Source organism: the organism of the source record quoted next, unplaced genomic scaffold (assembly GCF_019419815.1).
Source record: "Pyrus x bretschneideri cultivar Hongxiangsu unplaced genomic scaffold, Pyrus_bretschneideri_v1 Contig10, whole genome shotgun sequence".
NCBI lineage: Eukaryota > Viridiplantae > Streptophyta > Magnoliopsida > Rosales > Rosaceae > Pyrus > Pyrus x bretschneideri.
The window spans coordinates 4,739,346-4,756,939 of record NW_025999391.1 but is presented as its reverse complement, the minus strand read 5'-3'; the positions used below and the strand labels follow the sequence as shown (position 1 = coordinate 4,756,939).

General features: G+C 35.7%; 1 protein-coding gene across 2 annotated transcripts; it reads left to right on the top strand.

Moving 5' to 3' along the window:
• The first annotated feature begins 7,676 nt into the window (after positions 1–7,676).
• Positions 7,677–10,072, top strand: LOC103932445 (U-box domain-containing protein 9-like). 2 transcript variants are annotated; one of them, XM_009342056.3, is made up of 3 exons: positions 8,089–8,231; positions 8,438–8,489; positions 8,753–10,072. In XM_009342056.3, exon 3 carries the CDS (start codon positions 8,867–8,869, stop codon positions 9,836–9,838), a length of 972 nt encoding a protein of 323 aa, XP_009340331.2. In that variant the 5' UTR covers positions 8,089–8,231; positions 8,438–8,489; positions 8,753–8,866; the 3' UTR covers positions 9,839–10,072. The 2 variants fall into 2 exon arrangements, with proteins under 2 accessions (XP_009340330.2, XP_009340331.2); XM_009342055.3 differs by lacking the exon at positions 8,438–8,489 and having other exon boundaries at positions 7,677–8,231.
• The last annotated feature ends 7,522 nt before the right edge of the window (positions 10,073–17,594 follow it).

Genomic DNA, 17,594 nt, shown 5'->3' with positions numbered 1-17,594 from the left:
TTAATCTTTGAGATCAGTGATGTTACAGAACCTTTCGAAAAGCAGCTAGTATGTCGCAGTGGCAATTGGCAATGCAAGAAGAATATGATTCCCTCAGTGCACAGTGCACATGGATGTTGGTATCCCCACCATATGACAGATCAATAGTTGGAAGTAAATGGGTTTACAAAATTAAGAAGAATCCAGATGGAGGTGTATCAAGGTACAAAGCTAGATTAGTGGCTCAAGGCTTTTCTCAAAAGCATGGAATTGATTACTTGGATACTTTCAGTCCTATAGTAAAACACACAACAATGAGGATAATTTTAGCAGTTCCTGCAGTGAATCGTTTGGATCTGAGGCAATTGGACATTAAAAATGCCTTATTACATGGTGATTTACAGGAGAGGTTTATATGAAACAAACCTCAAGGTTTTGTTGATCCTGCTAAACGAAACCATGTTTTGTAAATTGATAAAGTCATTATATGGTTTAAAGCAAGCTCCCAAGGCATGGAATTCCAAGTTCACAAGCTACTTAGTTGCACTGAATTTCATTGCATCTCCTTCTAATACAAGTTTATTTGTTAAGTAAGATGGTATTGACACAATTATGTTACTGCTATACGTGGGTGACATTATCCTCACAGGATTAAATCCATCCAAGGTTCAAAATGTTATTACATAACTATCTGAAGTGTTTAAATTGAGAGATATGGGGAAGCTGACCTATATCTTAGGTTTACAAATTCAATATAAGGCAAATGGTGATATATTTGCCAATCAATTGAAGTCCATTACAGATTTGATTCACAAGGCAGGAATGGATTCATGCAAGCTTGCAGCTACACCTTGTAAACCTCACAGTTAATTGCTTGGTGCAAAAGGAACTACAATGGCAGATCCATCTCTATACAGAAGCTGGATTGGATCATTACAATACCTAACCTTCACACAACCAGACATTATTTTTGCAGTTAATTCGGTTTGTCAATTCATGAATGCACCAACAGAATTGCATTTTGGAGCAATGAAGCGAATTATCAGGTATTTGAAGGGTACACTTCACACTAGAATCAATTATACTATAGATACATTTGTTTAGTCTTAGTGCATTCTCAAACTCATACTAGGCTGCAGATCTTAATACCAGAAGATCAGTGACTGGTTATGTTGTGTTCTTGGGACACAATCCAATATCTTGGTAAGCAAAGAAACAAAATTCAGTCTCCAGAAGCTCAACTGAAGCTGAATATAAGGCCCTTGCACACACTGCAGCTAACATTGCATGGGTGAGGAACATTTTGAAGGATTTGAAAGTTAACTTGTTTGCACCTGCAGTCATTCATTGTGACAATATGTCTATAACAGCCTTGAGTGCAAATCCAGTGTTTCATTCTCGGATCAAGCACCTAGACATAGATTATCATTTTGTTAGGGAAATGGTACAAAAGAAAGATTTGGAAGTAGTGTATATTCCCACTGAAGATCAAACAGTTGATGTATTAACAAAAGGGTTGCACAATCCAACATTCAATCGTCATTGCTACAATCTTCAACTTGGGAACCCCAGTTGAGATTGAGGGGGATGTTGAAAATAATGCCACATCATATGCCATCTCAGCTAGTTTCTTATGCCACCTCAGATAGGTTGTTAGCTAGGTAGTTAGTAACTGTTAGCTAGCTTAAGGCCTAAGTTTGTTTAGCTACTATATAAGATTGTAATGCTCATTGTATCAATTCATTCTGAACAAATACAAAAGATATTAGAGATCAAAAAGTCCTCCTCTCTCTCTCTCTCTCTCTTCATTTCTTCGATCATAGGTTTCTGCAATATCTGTTTTTCTTGCATTCATGAATGGCAGCACCATTGATATGTTATCAGTGTTAAGCATCATTATCACTTCAAAATAACGAGCAAAAATATTCCCAATTGGAGTTCTTCCACCGTGACTTGTTTTTCTTTTGTGGTTGTTTGAAGTTTGGCTGCTTTTAGAGGTTTGGGATGGCCTTTGATTCTGTGGTGAAAATGATCCATTATGTTCTTAGCCCATATCGTATGTCTTCTCTTTGAACTACATGGGCTCACAGCAAGGGATATATAATTTTTTGTCAAAAGTGGATATATATTTTTTTAATAATGCTATTTTTTGATATAAAATGATATTTTTACGTAATAGATGAAAGATTTAAAATAAGCCTTATAATAAGTTTGTCAGAATAATTTAGTATCAAATTCGTCACTCATATGAGTCGAATCTAAAATCACTCCCATACAAGTAGTGAGGAGAAATGCATCATATTATGATAATGGTTGTAAGACAATGTTATTCAAAAATATAAAATTTACACTCTGTTATATGATACTCCCACAATGTATGTTGAATTGAAAACCACCGCCAAATTAAACTTGAGGTGTAAAATATAGATATTTTTTTATTTTGTTATATCAATATTGTATTCTAAAATTCTAAGTGCGTGTTTAAATTAAACTACACGATAAGATAGTCATAATAATTAATTAAGTATCAAACTCGTCATGTAAATTAAATGTAAAACTTTCCACTTACAAATTCAAAAATAAACTGTTATTAGTACTTCAAAATTTTCATTCCACACTCCTCACTAGTGTATTTTTCTTTCTAATTATAGAAAATTTAGAATGTCAAATGAGATTTTTTCACATTTCGAACGGCGAGAGAGCAGCGATAGAGTCAATCTCGCCGCTCTCACACACATGTCGGTAATCCATAACAAGCATAATAGCAATGCTAATGGACAATTGGTTGGAGCCTCATTTCCCTGTTTTCGGTGGAGGAAATGATTGACGTCAAGCTTCCCATTTGTCACTGTTGCGCGTTTCGTGTGTGATTGAAAAATGACAGAGGTGGTGTTGGACTCTTGGGGATACGGTGGCATCACAAAACAAAGACACATGTAAAGAGGGAAAGGACTCGGCTGCAACCAAGTAGGGACGTCAAGCCTTTTGTTTGCCACATCGCTGTGAGGAGACGAGGACTAGAGGACCCCATATGTGCTTCATACCTTTGAGGCATCGAGAGTGATTGATGTGAGATGATAATGGTTGTACCAAACTCCCATTTCTGTTCCCATACCAATTATGCTACAATTCTCTTTCTCTTGGCGTTTTCAAACCTTATGTCAACTACAACATCGAGATACTAACAAACTACGACCAATCTATACCCTAGGACAGAATGACAAACTCGTCATTCTAAGAGTAACAATCGCGTTTGCATGAAGTATAAATTCGTATTGTACAAGAACCCTCAAGTCTATTCTCTAGATGGCGAGTTCATCGTTCATAAGCGTTGGAAGGTTGAATGTAGAGTTATTGAAATCTATATTCTTAAGTTGGTGCCCCCAACACAAATCGGCATCCTCGTAATTTTTCACTGCTTTTGGCATATTGGCCTAACTCTTGCCATTGGTCCCAACTGATCCAATTGTTCTAGATCATAGTTTAAAAACGAGTTATGTACTTGTTGAAATGGATTAAAAATTAAAATAGGTTAAGTTGAAGAACTTGGAGGGACAAAAATGATAATCTGTTTTATGCATGTGCATTAAGAGGAGATTGTGATAGCGTAAATGTGTAATACTATATATTTCACCATATAAACATTATTGGTGGGTCCTCAATTGACATAAGTGAAGGGTTGTCGACACTGTTTAGGCTGGCAAAAAATGATAGGACAAAGCCTGACCCCAAACTAAACTGCTCGATAGAGTACAAGAAGACACAAATCAAGCAAATGGAAAAATAAAAAATAAAGGAAGGGAATCCTACATAAAATAGAAGAGTGATTTAAATAGGTATAGAACTGTGATTGCTCATCATAAATGGTGGGCTTGACTTTGATGTGGATGTGGAGCCTTCCTCAGTTCCTCTAGACTCTTTTAATGAATATATGAAATACTTGTTCTTTTTGTGTAAATAAAATACTTGTTACTTGAGTAGTTCTTTGTTAGTTTACGTTTCATTTTATTCGCTAATTATTAAGAAAATAAGAGACTATCATCCAGATGATGTGATATCAAATTATCAATTGATGAAGAAGGACTGCTAGGAAACAGTTATACTTGTTGTAGTGTCGTATTGTGTATTGTTATGTACGTTACGTAAGAACGTCAAAACATATAATACTACATGATTGGTTTGAAAATACCGTCATAGTAACATCCTTTCGAAATAAGTTTCTCTCCATTCATAACTGAAACATAACAAAATTTTCAATATATTGTTAGTCAGCAAATGAAGCTAAACCTAGGTGTATTTTCTCTGGTTTATTTGGTCCCTCCCCTAGTTTCCTGCACCAGATGGCAGAGCCATGAGTTGTAAGTCATGAATCGGGTGCTCCTCGACCTTGAAAAACCTTGTAGCGAGGAAGGTGATCAAGGCCTCTCCTCTCTCTGCCTAATTTTGACAAAGACCCACCAAACTCGTTTTGCTTACTGTCCACCTTTTCTAATGGTTGGCATAAAATCAAGGGGTTCATCACACAAAGTTTCGTGAACATGCACTAATGCTGTAGCTTACAGCAACTTTACTGTGTGCAAATATTCGAAATTATCAGCAGTTCACATTTACTTCATACCTCGTTTGTGCATAAGTATATAAAAGCAATATCAATTTCTAGTTTTCGTGCGTTACAAGTTTTTTTGGATCGGAGTACAATTAGCTTTTGAGTTTGTTTCTCATCTAGGTTTGAATATATGATAATGACCTACTTTCTCCTTCAACTTCATGACAGATGTACATGATTTATAATACGATTCGTTGGGACCAAGTATGCTAACGCAGTATCGCGTGTTTCAAATTGAAAGTCAAAATCATATATACTTAGACACGAGTCTACATCCAAAAAATGACTAGATTATATGTTAGGTGAACAATAGTTTTCTGCTTACTTAATTAGTGGCATGCAAATTTGGATGGATTCATGAATATAATATTTGATTGGCGATTTTGATGGATTCATGACTCATGAGTATAATATTTTGTTTGGTAATATACTAATATAAGGAAATACTCTAAATAACATCATTAGTGTAGCAAATAGTTTCATTATATCGATCATCACAATGTGTTGTTGATATATTATCTCATTATCCATAGCAATTAGCTAGTCTCATATAGTTACAACATATAAAGTAGAATATGTAGTCGATATTGTCCATTGCTACATTAAAAATACTATTTGAGAACATGGCGGGCATGTTTATTAAGAAGAAATATATAGAAATTTGAATCATTTTGTTATGGAGCTTTTGCTAAAAAATGAGTATGAGAATCATTTACTTAACTTTATTCATGTGTTCACTAATACATAATATCATAAAAGTGTTAGTTCTTGTTAAAATTTATTATCAAATGCCTGAATGTCAAAAATCATATGAACTCATTCCTTCACCATCGTATTTTTATTTGATAGCTTTTACAAACAATATAACACACGTTTAATTACCAAATCACATCATCTCATTCAATATGTGTTCCACCATCTCATATCACATCACATGTTAACCAAATGGCATCATTATATTCAATAATATTTGATCGAACAATTAGGACCATCCAACATGTTTGATACATAAATTTTGCACGAGTGAACGGCGGGAATTAGGGATTGGCATGATTGCTTAGTTTGTGTTTTTGGCTTTGCGTTTATCCTCCATAAACAAAGTAATCGATGTTGGTCCATTTCATATAATCATGATATGTGTGTAGGGCAAGGAAATGGAATGACACGTGTTGAACACTCTCATCACATCACACATGTCGTCCTTACTCCCTCCCACATGCAATGATGCAAATTCACTTAGCAGCCTTGGCCCCCTCCTTGCCCGCGACTAATTAAACAATTGAATAGCAAAAAAATTAAACTTAGAAAAAACTGTGTGTTAGGACATGAAGCATGCGATTAAAACTAGATACAACTGCAATATTAATAGAGTAGCATTATCAATATACTTATTTTTATCTTTCACATATTTTCTTAATTTTTTTGCCACTAAACAGAATCAATTGACGAAAATCAATAGACAAAATTTAACAATAGAGTGTCGGAAGTAAAAAGAGGTGTGTGATTCGCACTACCCAATAAATTCATTTGAATATCTGATATCCCCCGAACTCATACATTTTGCATATCATTAAAATTCACTTCTACATGGATACAATTTAATAAAGTACTAGTTTCAATTCCCTAACTTCTACCCACAACTTTCCAAATCTTTGATTGCGCTCAACTCAACATTTTGCATCCCCTTATGTTTTACTTGTAGATTTGAAAGTGATCGACACTAAGTTTGAAGGAAGTATTTTCAAACAAATCATGTGCGCAAAATGTGGTTTTGGTATTGAAAGATAGAGTAATAATAACCAATTGAAAGTTGAACTAAAAGAATGAGGTAATGGAGAATCCAAAAAGGAATGGGTAATGCAGAGAAGAAGTATTATAAATAGTAAAACGGTATGTGACTAGTCTTCAATCTTAGCGTGTTGGTTCAAAAGTCTTCAACCGAAGTTGAACTTTGGTTGCTGTTAAGAGACTACCAACATTGTGTTATACATTGGATTAATTTCATTATAATACAAAAAAATGTGATGAAATTTGATTTGATGAAATCATGCTTAATAAAGTATTGTGTATATTTTATTTATTTAATGATACACGGGATGATGAAACACTGCATGCATTTTTTTGAATATTTTTGTAGGTGCGTACATATTCTGGCTTGTTGCATGGTTGGCTCAGGAAATCAAATCAAATTCACCATAAATATTTATAAATCGAACCTAATCGCTTCCTCCAACTAAGCATATTGCCAACCAAGCTTATTGGCAAATAGCATTGGACCCAAATTAAATTTCAGATACTTTATATTTATTGCTTGGTCGGTGAGAAAACTGTGGAAGAATAAATACCATTTATTTATTTACAAGTCTTCCAAAATCTACCACCAAAAACCCAACAAAACCACAAAAGGTCTTCTAAAATGAACTCATTATTTGCGAGTTTTAAATCTAAGATTTTTAGTCACAAGTGAAGATAAATATCATTATATTTTGGTATTAAAATGAACATAAGGCTTATCAATCACAAGTGAAGATAAATTTAACTATATTGTAATATTAAGTGACAAGTCTTATAAAATTTGAGAAAATGGTTTATGGAATTTACGTTTTTCAAAGGTGCTCAAGTTTAATTTTCCAATGTTAGAACATTTGGAAAGGAAATGGCACTAACAGTCATAAAAAGCAGTAACAATATTTTTTTAATCAAAAAATTAAATCTGATGTGGTATAACATAAATTATCAGCCCAAAATTGACAGCAGCTTCAATCTTTTCAATTAATTATTAAGGACATTTTGTTTATTTATTATTGTTTTTATAAAAATGTTTAATATAATAATTTAATATAATAAAGTAACATTTTAATTTGATACATCGTATAAATAACAAAATTTTAAAAAAGATATCGAACCGTCACATAAACTATTAAATTTAAATTTACACTTAAAACTTGATGCTGTTAATTGTTTTCAGCTTTTAAACGTGTTGACGAAGGCAACATCATCTTATTCACTTTAGATTAAAGAGTTAAGATTAGATTATTTATAAGAAAGAACAATAACTCCACCAAGTTGATAACTTTTAAAGAGGGAGGGAGAGGGAGGGAGAGTGGGATGCGTGTGTGTTGTGTGTCTGGTTTGGGCATTTGACTATTTGTGGCTTCCTTCAGTTTTTTTCCAGTTTCATACTCATTCTCCTGCTTTTTTACTGAGAATAGAAGAAAACAGAAGAACATAGACAACAATGGCATACACCACAATCCTCCTCTGCTGCTTCACCATTCCCAGAAACCAAAATTCCATCTGACCATTTCCAATCCAGCGGAATCAAAAACCCACCAAAACGCAGAAACCAAAATCCACCCGAATGGCGAAGACGGGCGTTTTCGACTCTGATCCGACGGCGGTAGCCAAGGCGGCGGAGTTGAAGAAGGAGCTGCAGAGGCTGGTGAAAGCAATTGTCGACGACGAGGATTTCACCACCCAGACAATCGATCAGGCCAGAGACACTCTCTCTGCTCTGAAAGAATTGAAGCTCAAGAAAAGATCGCTCTCTCTCAAGCTCAAGGATGTTCTATCCTGCCCCGAAGAGTTCCGGTGCCCTCTTTCGAAAGAGCTGATGAGAGACCCTGTGATTGTCTCCACAGGCGAGGTTGGTTTCGATTTTTGAGAATTGGGGTTTTTTTAGTTTGCTTGTTTGTTTTTTATTTTTTTTTTTGTTTTTTCAATTTTGAAGCTTTTTGACAGTGTTTTGAATTTCTGCAATTTTGGCTTCGTCCTCTGTTTTTTGGGGCTGAGAAAATGTCGGCAAGGAAAAGATAAGAATTTTTATTTTGTTTTTCCTTTTCACTTTCTCAGCAACCAAACACGGAGCTCTGAGGATTTATTTTGTGTGCCACGTAAAAGGAAGGTGATTTATTGTCTTCTTCCTTAGGTTACTGTTTGTGGTTATTTTAATTTTCTGTATGTGTTTGTACTGATTCAGAAACTTGAATTTATAGCAGTAATTGCTTGATTGGATAGAGTTTTGAGATTTGTTATAAATGTTGACAATGTTCTGCTAATTTTCTGCCAACTTTTATAGTACCATTTGGACACTATTTTGTAATTCATGATTTAAGTTCCTCAATGGTTCCTTAATTAGGTTGGATTTTTCACTCTTTGTATTGGCAGACATATGATAAGGCATTCATCGAAAAAGGACTGAAAGCGGGCAACAGGATATGCCCTCGAACGCAACAAGTGCTCACACACACTGTCCTTACTCCGAATCACTTGGTTCGTGAAATGATATCGCAATGGTGTAGGAATCGAGGGCTTGAATTGTCAGATCCCGTTCTCCATGTCAATGAGGATGGTATAACAGAATCTGATCGAGACCATTTTCTCTCTTTGCTCCGGAAGATGTCTTCGACGTTCCCTGAGCAGAAAGAAGCTGCGAAGGAGCTTCGGATGCTGACAAAGAGGATGCCTTCTTTCCGTGCGCTTTTTAACGAGTCTATACATGCCATTCCTCAATTGCTCAGTCCTCTATCTGAAGGGAAGTTTGAAGATGGTATTGACCCGGAACTCCAAGAAGATATTATCACAACACTATTGAATTTGTCAATCCACGACAACAACAAGAAGCTTGTGGCTGAAACTTTAATGGTAATTCCTTTACTTATGGAAGCATTGCAATCGGGGACTATTCAAACAAGGAGCAATGCAGCTGCAGCTCTTTTCACTTTGTCAGCTCTTGATTCCAACAAGGCACTTATTGGAAAATCAGGTGCCCTAAAGCCACTCATTGCCCTCCTAGACGAGGGACATCCATTAGCTATGAAAGATGTCGCCTCTGCAATTTTCAATCTATGCATTACTCATGAGAACAAGGCAAGAGCTGTGAGAGACGGGGCAGTGAGGACGATTCTGAAAAAGATAGCGAACAGTGTGCATGTTGATGAGCTGTTGGCCATCCTCGCAATGATCTCAAGCCATCCTAAGGCTGTGGAGGAAATGGGAGAGCTTGGAGGTGTTTCTTGCTTGCTCCGTGTTATCAGGGAGACCAATTGCTCACGCAACAAGGAGAATTGCATTGCAGTCCTTCACACGATCTGTTTGAATGACCGAACCAAGTGGAAGGAAATTAGGGAAGAAGAAAACACTTATGGAACGATATCTGAGCTTGCAAATAATGGAACTTCAAGGGCTAAGAGGAAAGCTAGTGGCATTCTTGATAGACTGAACAGATCTGTAAATCTCACACATACTGCATGATGGTGAATCCTCCTTTTCCACCATATTTGTAAATTCTTCACCCATTTCCAGAGCTCTGGTTGTTACTTGTTAGTAGTGTACTACTCAAGCAACTCCAAGCATCATGTGTTCATTCTCAATCCCTGTTTTGTATGTTCTCGTTTTATCTTCCGGAGTTTCGATTTCAAGTTCAAGAGCTAGCCATGAAGAAAAATCAAGCTTTATATATCTTATACATAAAAATTGTTTGGTTTATTTTGTTGAATGGTTCTAGCAGATGGTTCTCAAAAAATGCTACTTGGTAATTTTGCATTGCACAACAATGCAGGAGAGAAGTGGCCTGCACAAGAGAAAAACTAGGGTGTAATCACAGATATATCTCCATCTCTTGATCTGACTCACATCATCTCTCTATCTAACTCATCACATGATAAGGGAGATATATATATATATATATATATATATTACCGGTTACATGTAATAGTGCCAACCTGCACAGAACCCTTGTTTCTTCAACTATACAAAAACCATGAATGTTTTGACAATTTACAAACCCAATAATCCAAGTCCATAATCAACAGCTATTGCCGATAGATTGTTTCACTACAAACCAATGAGCTCGTTTACTCACTTTTGACCTTGAAATAAAGCAGAAAACAAATACCAATAACGAATGAATGGCTGCAGACAGTCTTGTTTTGATGATCAAAAGAACTGAAAATGCAAAAACGAGAAGAATGTGACCATATTGAATGGGTGCCGTGGCAATTATACAACCAAGGTTGTGGTCCATGGAAGATGCCTCTCTTTTTTTTAAAGTATTCATTGGAGGAGAATGCACAGCAGTTTGTAGTATCAAACAAAAAGGAAACTCGTCACAGAAATAAGTCATTTTTTGTTTTTGCAAATTACAGTTCAACGTATGTGTAAATAATTTGAAAAAACACAAATAAATAAAATAAATAAATTATGCAAACATAACAAACTATGTTCGGCATGGATGTAGGAACACTTATTTAAGGTTTCGCTCACTAATTAACTTTTGATTTTGGCAAACATATACAATCGTGCATATACACACACCTTATCTTGTGCTACAACATTTTCATATCTAGATATCTCCTCCTGGCCTCCCTCCATCGTTCATTTTCATCTTTTGTGAGATTCTTCTGCTTGTGATTCTTCCTTTGCTCTTATTCTTTCCCAGTCAAAGTCATGGGGACTCTTATTCTTTGTCCCATTTGTTTTTTATAAGTTTAGTGGAAAAAGATTAGGTGAGATTAGCTCTAGGGCAATAGTCGCGTGCGAGGCATCTATCCTCTCCTATAGGGGTGAGGACCATTACACCCAAAAAAGCCCCGTCCGTCCCTCCTCCACCATTTTATTAAGAAATATAAAGGAAAGAAAACTGAAAAATACAAGAGGGGGGACTATGCCAAAACCCGCAATGGCCAAATGATCAACGAAACCAACAATAAGGGTAAAATGAAATGTCACGAACATGGGCACATATAACAAAATCTAGAACTGATGACCATCAGCGATAAGCATAACTATCTACCCCAAATGAAGCTAAAAAATCAACAACTTGATTTCCTTCTCAATAAATATGCGTACATATAAATTGCATTTGACAAAATCGCTAAAAACAATTTTTTCAATCTACCATAAGAAATCAAAGGACCGCATTAGAAGCCTTGAAAATAATGCATAACCAACATAAAAACTGTCTCAATCATATTTGCTTCCAATCTTTGTCCGATTTATAATGATGAAGAACAAAAGCTGTTTTTTACCTTTAAATAGTGCAAACCCTACTTTATTATATATATAGGCTTTAGCTTTGTGTAGCTATGTGTACATAGTGAAAAGGAATTGATCAGGAAATAATTTGCCCTAGGGCCCCAAGGGTCGCGTCTTATACTCAGTGAAGGCGACATGTATGTTGAAAATGTCATTTACGGGAGAAATTCTAACGTATTAGATTGGAGGTGGATTGTCTGTCCTTCTATTTTTATACTTTTTTCATGTTTTACTGTGATGTGTGATCACGGTTAAATCACGTCAATATTTTATATTAATTTTTTATAGAAATAATAAAATAAAAAGTAATAGGAATATAAAATGTTGACGTGGCTTAACTGTGACCACACAAACAGGAGGGCATGGAGAGAGTATGGAAATAGGAGGACAGACAATCCACCTCCTATTAGATCATGACCCACCATGTCTTGTGGCCTCACACAATAACTTCTTTTTATAGATCACTGTTCTAAAAATCTCCGCCTAGCTTTGCTTAGGCTCCGTCTATGCGCTAAGCGGTTGTCCACCGTTCCAATTATTCCATAGTTGTTTGAAAATTAAGAAAAGGCACGAAAACCCACTTAGGCACCCACTGAGACCGCCTAGATGCCTGCCTAGCCCATCTGGACCAGCCTAGCTCGCAACTTTCTTACCCAGAAAATAGATAACTTTTATTTTACATTTTATTTTTTTAATAAATTGTAGGATACTTGCTGAATACGCACTATATGTTTATTCTCCATATTTTCATTATGTTCTAATACTTTATAATCTATGTTATTCTATTTTACAATTTATGTATGCAATTATGTATGCTTTACGTATAAGTAAAGACTTATTTATACGATATATAAATTTACTTCAATCCACCTAGGCTCCACTTAGTCGTCTAAGCGCTAAGCCCTAGCTTGTCGCCCAACTAGTGGCGAGCATCTTTTAGAACCTTGTTATGGACACTTGTACATATTAAAAATTCATCTTGAGCAAGTGACAGGTCTTTTGACAAGAGAAGTGTTATTACGATGAGATGTGTATTTGTCCCTTTAAACTTGTAGTTAATCAAGGAGAGAAGCATCAAATTACTTACCAAGATCTTAAATCGTTCTAATAGGTGGGAGGAGAATTCGAGCGTGGAGTGCAAAAGAATGAGCAAACTGCCTTTATATCGACTCCGACTCTAACACCTCCAAATCCAATGCACGTTGGAAAGGTAACTATGAATCTGATTGATCACGTTTGATAAGGTGTTATTTCACCCTCATACCAAAGTATAAGCAAATAAGGATAAAGAGTCTTGTATGTCTCTGAATAATTGAGGTTTGGTCTATTCAAGCCAACCCTACAAAACATGGGATGGAAATCATGGAATAACATGTGGTGGAGAAATTAGAGGATCTGTTTATCCAAACGAGATGTGGTGGACTCAAGGAATACTGTACTCTTTCACCACCCACAAATTAAGATGAGAAAATTAATAACGAGGCTCAAAAAAGCAAGAGATTCGTTGTACCTTGTAATATTAATGCCGCATTTTGTTTGCTTGCAGAGCCTGGGGTGTTGTATTGTTACCTCGCCAAATAGTTCCTTCAACAAATCAAATGACAGAATGCATTTATTTTGCGATTTGTACAATATACTTTGTAAGATGAGTACGTACTTGTCACAATTCTCAAAACTTTATAGTCATTCAAATGCGAATCTTATCCAAAGACATAACTTGGCATATCATAGTTTGCGAAATGAGTATTAGGTTTGGGCACAACCATAATTTTTCTTATACAAGAGCTCCAAATTATTAATGACTGCCACAAGAAGTAAGGCAAACAATCCCGTTACAAGTTCAGATCACATTCGTACCTCGTAGTAATCGTGCCTAAGTCTTATTTGTCTTTCAAGCAAGTATTGGGACTTGGGAATGGATTCATATGTTTGGTGTACTCACTCAGTGTGGATGACGTAGGGTTGTCCCAGCGCAACATGAAAAGCTCGGAAGCAGGACTATACCTAGTAGAAGGAGTTGAACGATGTGGTTGGGGTTGTCAAATTGCATTGCGCAGCTGCTGTCTGATCAGGTGGATGTGAACGACGACAGAACTTTTGATCATACGATTCCATGATCTGCATCTATCGGTTTTCTTCAATGGGAGATCTTCCATAGAATTTCATTTATGTTCGTTCAGGAGCTAGCTGTGGAGGAAATCAGAGAGCTTGGAGGTGTTTCTTGTTTGCTCAGTGTTATCAGGGAGACCAATTGCACACGCAAGAAGGAGAATTGCATTGCTGTCCTTCACAGAGTCTGTTTGAATGACCGAACCAAGTGGAAGGAAATTAGGGAAGAAGAGAACACATATGGAACGATATCCAAGCTCGCACAGAATGGAACTTCAAGGGCTAAGTGTGAACAGAACTGTAAATCTCACACATACTGCATGATGGTGAATCCAATACCATATTTGTAAATTCTTAACCTATTTCCAGAGCTCTAGTTGTTACTTGTTAGTATAGTGTACAACTTAAGCAACTCCAAGCATCATGTGTTCATTCTCAATCCCTGTTTTGTTTGTTCTCGTTTTAGCTTCCAAAGTTTCGATTTCAAGTTCAGGAGCTAGCCATGAAGAAGAAACAAAAATCAAGCTTTATATATCTTATGCATAAATAAAAAATAAAAAATAAAAATTCTTTGTTTTGTTTTGTTGAATGGTTGTAGCAGATGGTTCTCCAAAAATGCTACTTGATAATTTTGCATTACACAACAATGCAGGAGAGAATTGGCCTGCACAATAGTAAAACTAGAGTGTAATCACATATATATCTCCATCTCTGGATCTGACTCGCATCCTCTCTCTATCCAACTCATCACGTGATAAGTGAGTTATATAATCCCGATACATGTAATAATGCCACCCCGCACAGAACCCTTGTTTCTTCAACTACACAAAAATTAATTACAGCCCAATAATCAACAGCTATTGCCGATAGATTGTTTCAGTACAATACAATGAGCTCCTTTACTCGCTTTTGACCTTTAAATAAAGCAGAAAACAATTACCAATAACGAATGAGTGGCTGTAGACAGTCTTGTTTTAATGATCAAAAGAACGGAAAATGCAAAAACGAGAAGAATGTGACCATATTGAATGGGTGCGGTGGCAATTTACAACTAGGGGCTGTGGTCCATTGAATATGCCCCTCTTTTTGTGAAAGTATTCATTGGAGGAGAGAACACAGCAGTTATATAGTATCAAAGGCGAATGGAGCAAAAGGAAAATCGTTCAGGAAACGAGTCATTTTTCTTTTTTGCAAATCACAGTTTAACACATGTACAAATAACTCGAAAAAACACAAAGAAAATTTTATGCACACATACCAAACTATGATCGCGTGAATGTAAGAACGCTTATTTCTAAAGTTCTGCGTCCAAAAACTAACTTACTATTGATTTTGGCAACTTATACAATTGTGCATGTACACACCTCATCTTGCGCTACAACATTTTCATGTCCAAATATCTCCTCTTGGCCTCCCTCCATCGTTCATTTTCACCTTTTGTGAGATTCTTCTGCTTTTGATTCTTCCTTTGCACTTACTCTCTCCTAGTCAAAGTCATGGGGACTCTTATTCTTTGTCCGATTGATAATGATGAAGAACAAAAGCTGTTTTTACCTTTGAATAGTGCAAATCCTAATTTTCTTTTTTATATAGGCTTTAGCTTTGTGTAGCTATGTATGTGTACATAATGAAAGGAATTGATCAGGAAATAATTTTCCCTAGGGCCCCAAGAGTCATGCCTTATACTGAGTGAAGGCCACATGTTTGTTGAAAATGTCATTTAAGGGAAAAATTCTAACATAAGATATTATGACCTATCATGTCCAGTGACCTCATACAAGAACCTCTTTTTGTGGACACTTAATGTGTATATAAAAAGTTCATCTTGAGCAAATGTCAGGTCATCCTTTGACAAGAGAAGTGTTATTAGGATGAGATGTCTATTTGTCCCTTTAAACTTGTAATTAATCAAGAAGACAAGCATCAAATTACTTACTAACATCTTAACAATATCTTAAATTATTCCAATTTATGGAAGGAGAATTCGAGCAAAAAAAGGAGCAAACTGCCTTTATATCGAATCCGTTCCGACTCAGTCTGTAGGAACACCTCCAATACATGTTCGATAGGTAACTATGAATCTGATTGATCACGTTTGAAAAGGTGTTATTGCATACTCATACCAAATTATAAGCAAATACGCATCAAGAAAGTGTCTTTTATGTCCCTGAATAATTGAGGTTTGGTCTATTCAAGCCAACCCAACAAAACAGGGGATGGATATCAAGGAATAACTCATGTGTAGTGGAAAAAGTACTGCATGGGACAAAGTTGCAAACACAAAACAAAAAAAAAAAAAAAAAAAAAAAAAAAAAAGGGCACCAGAAGAGTTGGTGATTGCTTGATTCAAACATGTCACTTTTTATGTAAGAGCATTAAGATTTGGAGTTCAATTCTCCCTTGAAAGTATCACTTGTAAAGATCATAAATCAAATATAAATTGTTGAACAAATTAAATTAATAAATATCAATGACATATTCAAAACATGAACTTTTCAATAATTTGAATTTTAAAAAATGATCATTTTAGTTGATTTTGTTGTAATTAATATATAACGTTCTATGATTGTGTAAATACTTGATAAATTTGATCCAAAACACGTTAAATGGAACCTGAATCTGCTACTCCTTGTGCATGGATCATTTTGTCCGTTGCACTAACCACAATCTTATTCTCTTCGTTATAGCAACATGTCGACTTTGAACAAACTCGACTTTACCGCTTTCGAAGTCTTTAGAAAAAACTACTTTAAGTGTGTCTATGATATAAAGCTCCACCTCATTGCAAAGAGTCTTAGGGTCACCATTGAAGCTGAGATGGATAACTTGGTTGGCAAAGCTGACAAAGCAACCACTATGATCTTCATACAAAGGCATGTGCATGACGCACTGCAGACCGAGTACCTCGCTAAAAAGGATCCAAGACCTTTATGACTCCTTTGGAAGAGCGCTTTGATCATCGAAGGGATATCTTATTGCCAGAACATGACTGGCAGTATTTACGTTTTCAAGACTTTAAATTTGTGAATACAATTCTAAAGTTTGTCGAATCCAATCACTTTTCAAGTTCAGTAAAAAGAACTTGACTGAACAAGATCTCCTGAGGAAGACCTATTCAACTTTTCATGTCATCAATATTGTCTTGCAACAACAATATAAGGCACACAAATTTTTTAAATTTTAGGATTTGGTCTCTTTCTTACTACATGCTGAAAAAAAAAATCAGTTGTTGATGAAACATCATCAAGTTAGATCTACTAGCTCAACCGCTATGCTTGAAGCACATGCCAACATGAATCGAGGCCAAAACCGACGCCATAAGTGTGGAAGGCACGACAAGGGCTCCAACCCTTTTATTATTGGACTCCCTCATCTTAAGAAAGAAGAGTATTATCTGGATGAAGTGACCTGGAATGTTGCAATGGCTGATGAAAATTGCTTGGGCATGGTAGCACAAACAGATGATGTTGTTCCATTTGTAATGCCATTTATTGATAAGAAAATTACAAAACCAGATTGGTTATAAATGGATAACCACGAAAGAGAGGAGAAAGAAAGACTTGAAGAGACGCGCCAAAAGATAGGAGTAATTCTAAATGTAGAGATTCGAGATTTCAAGGGTTAAAAGAGAGGAGTTGATGTTATTCCATTTGTCATGTCATGAATCAATTATTATAATGGTCGAGATTTAGTGAAATGCAAGTAAATGCATAAAAACTAAATGTAGAGACTCGAGATTCCAAGAGTTAAATGTTTATCCTAGTTTATTAATTATGATGTGATTTTAATGAAAGGTAAAATCTGATTAGATAAAATAAATCATGGTAAATAAGTCAGTGTCCAATGTTACTCGGAATTTATTTAG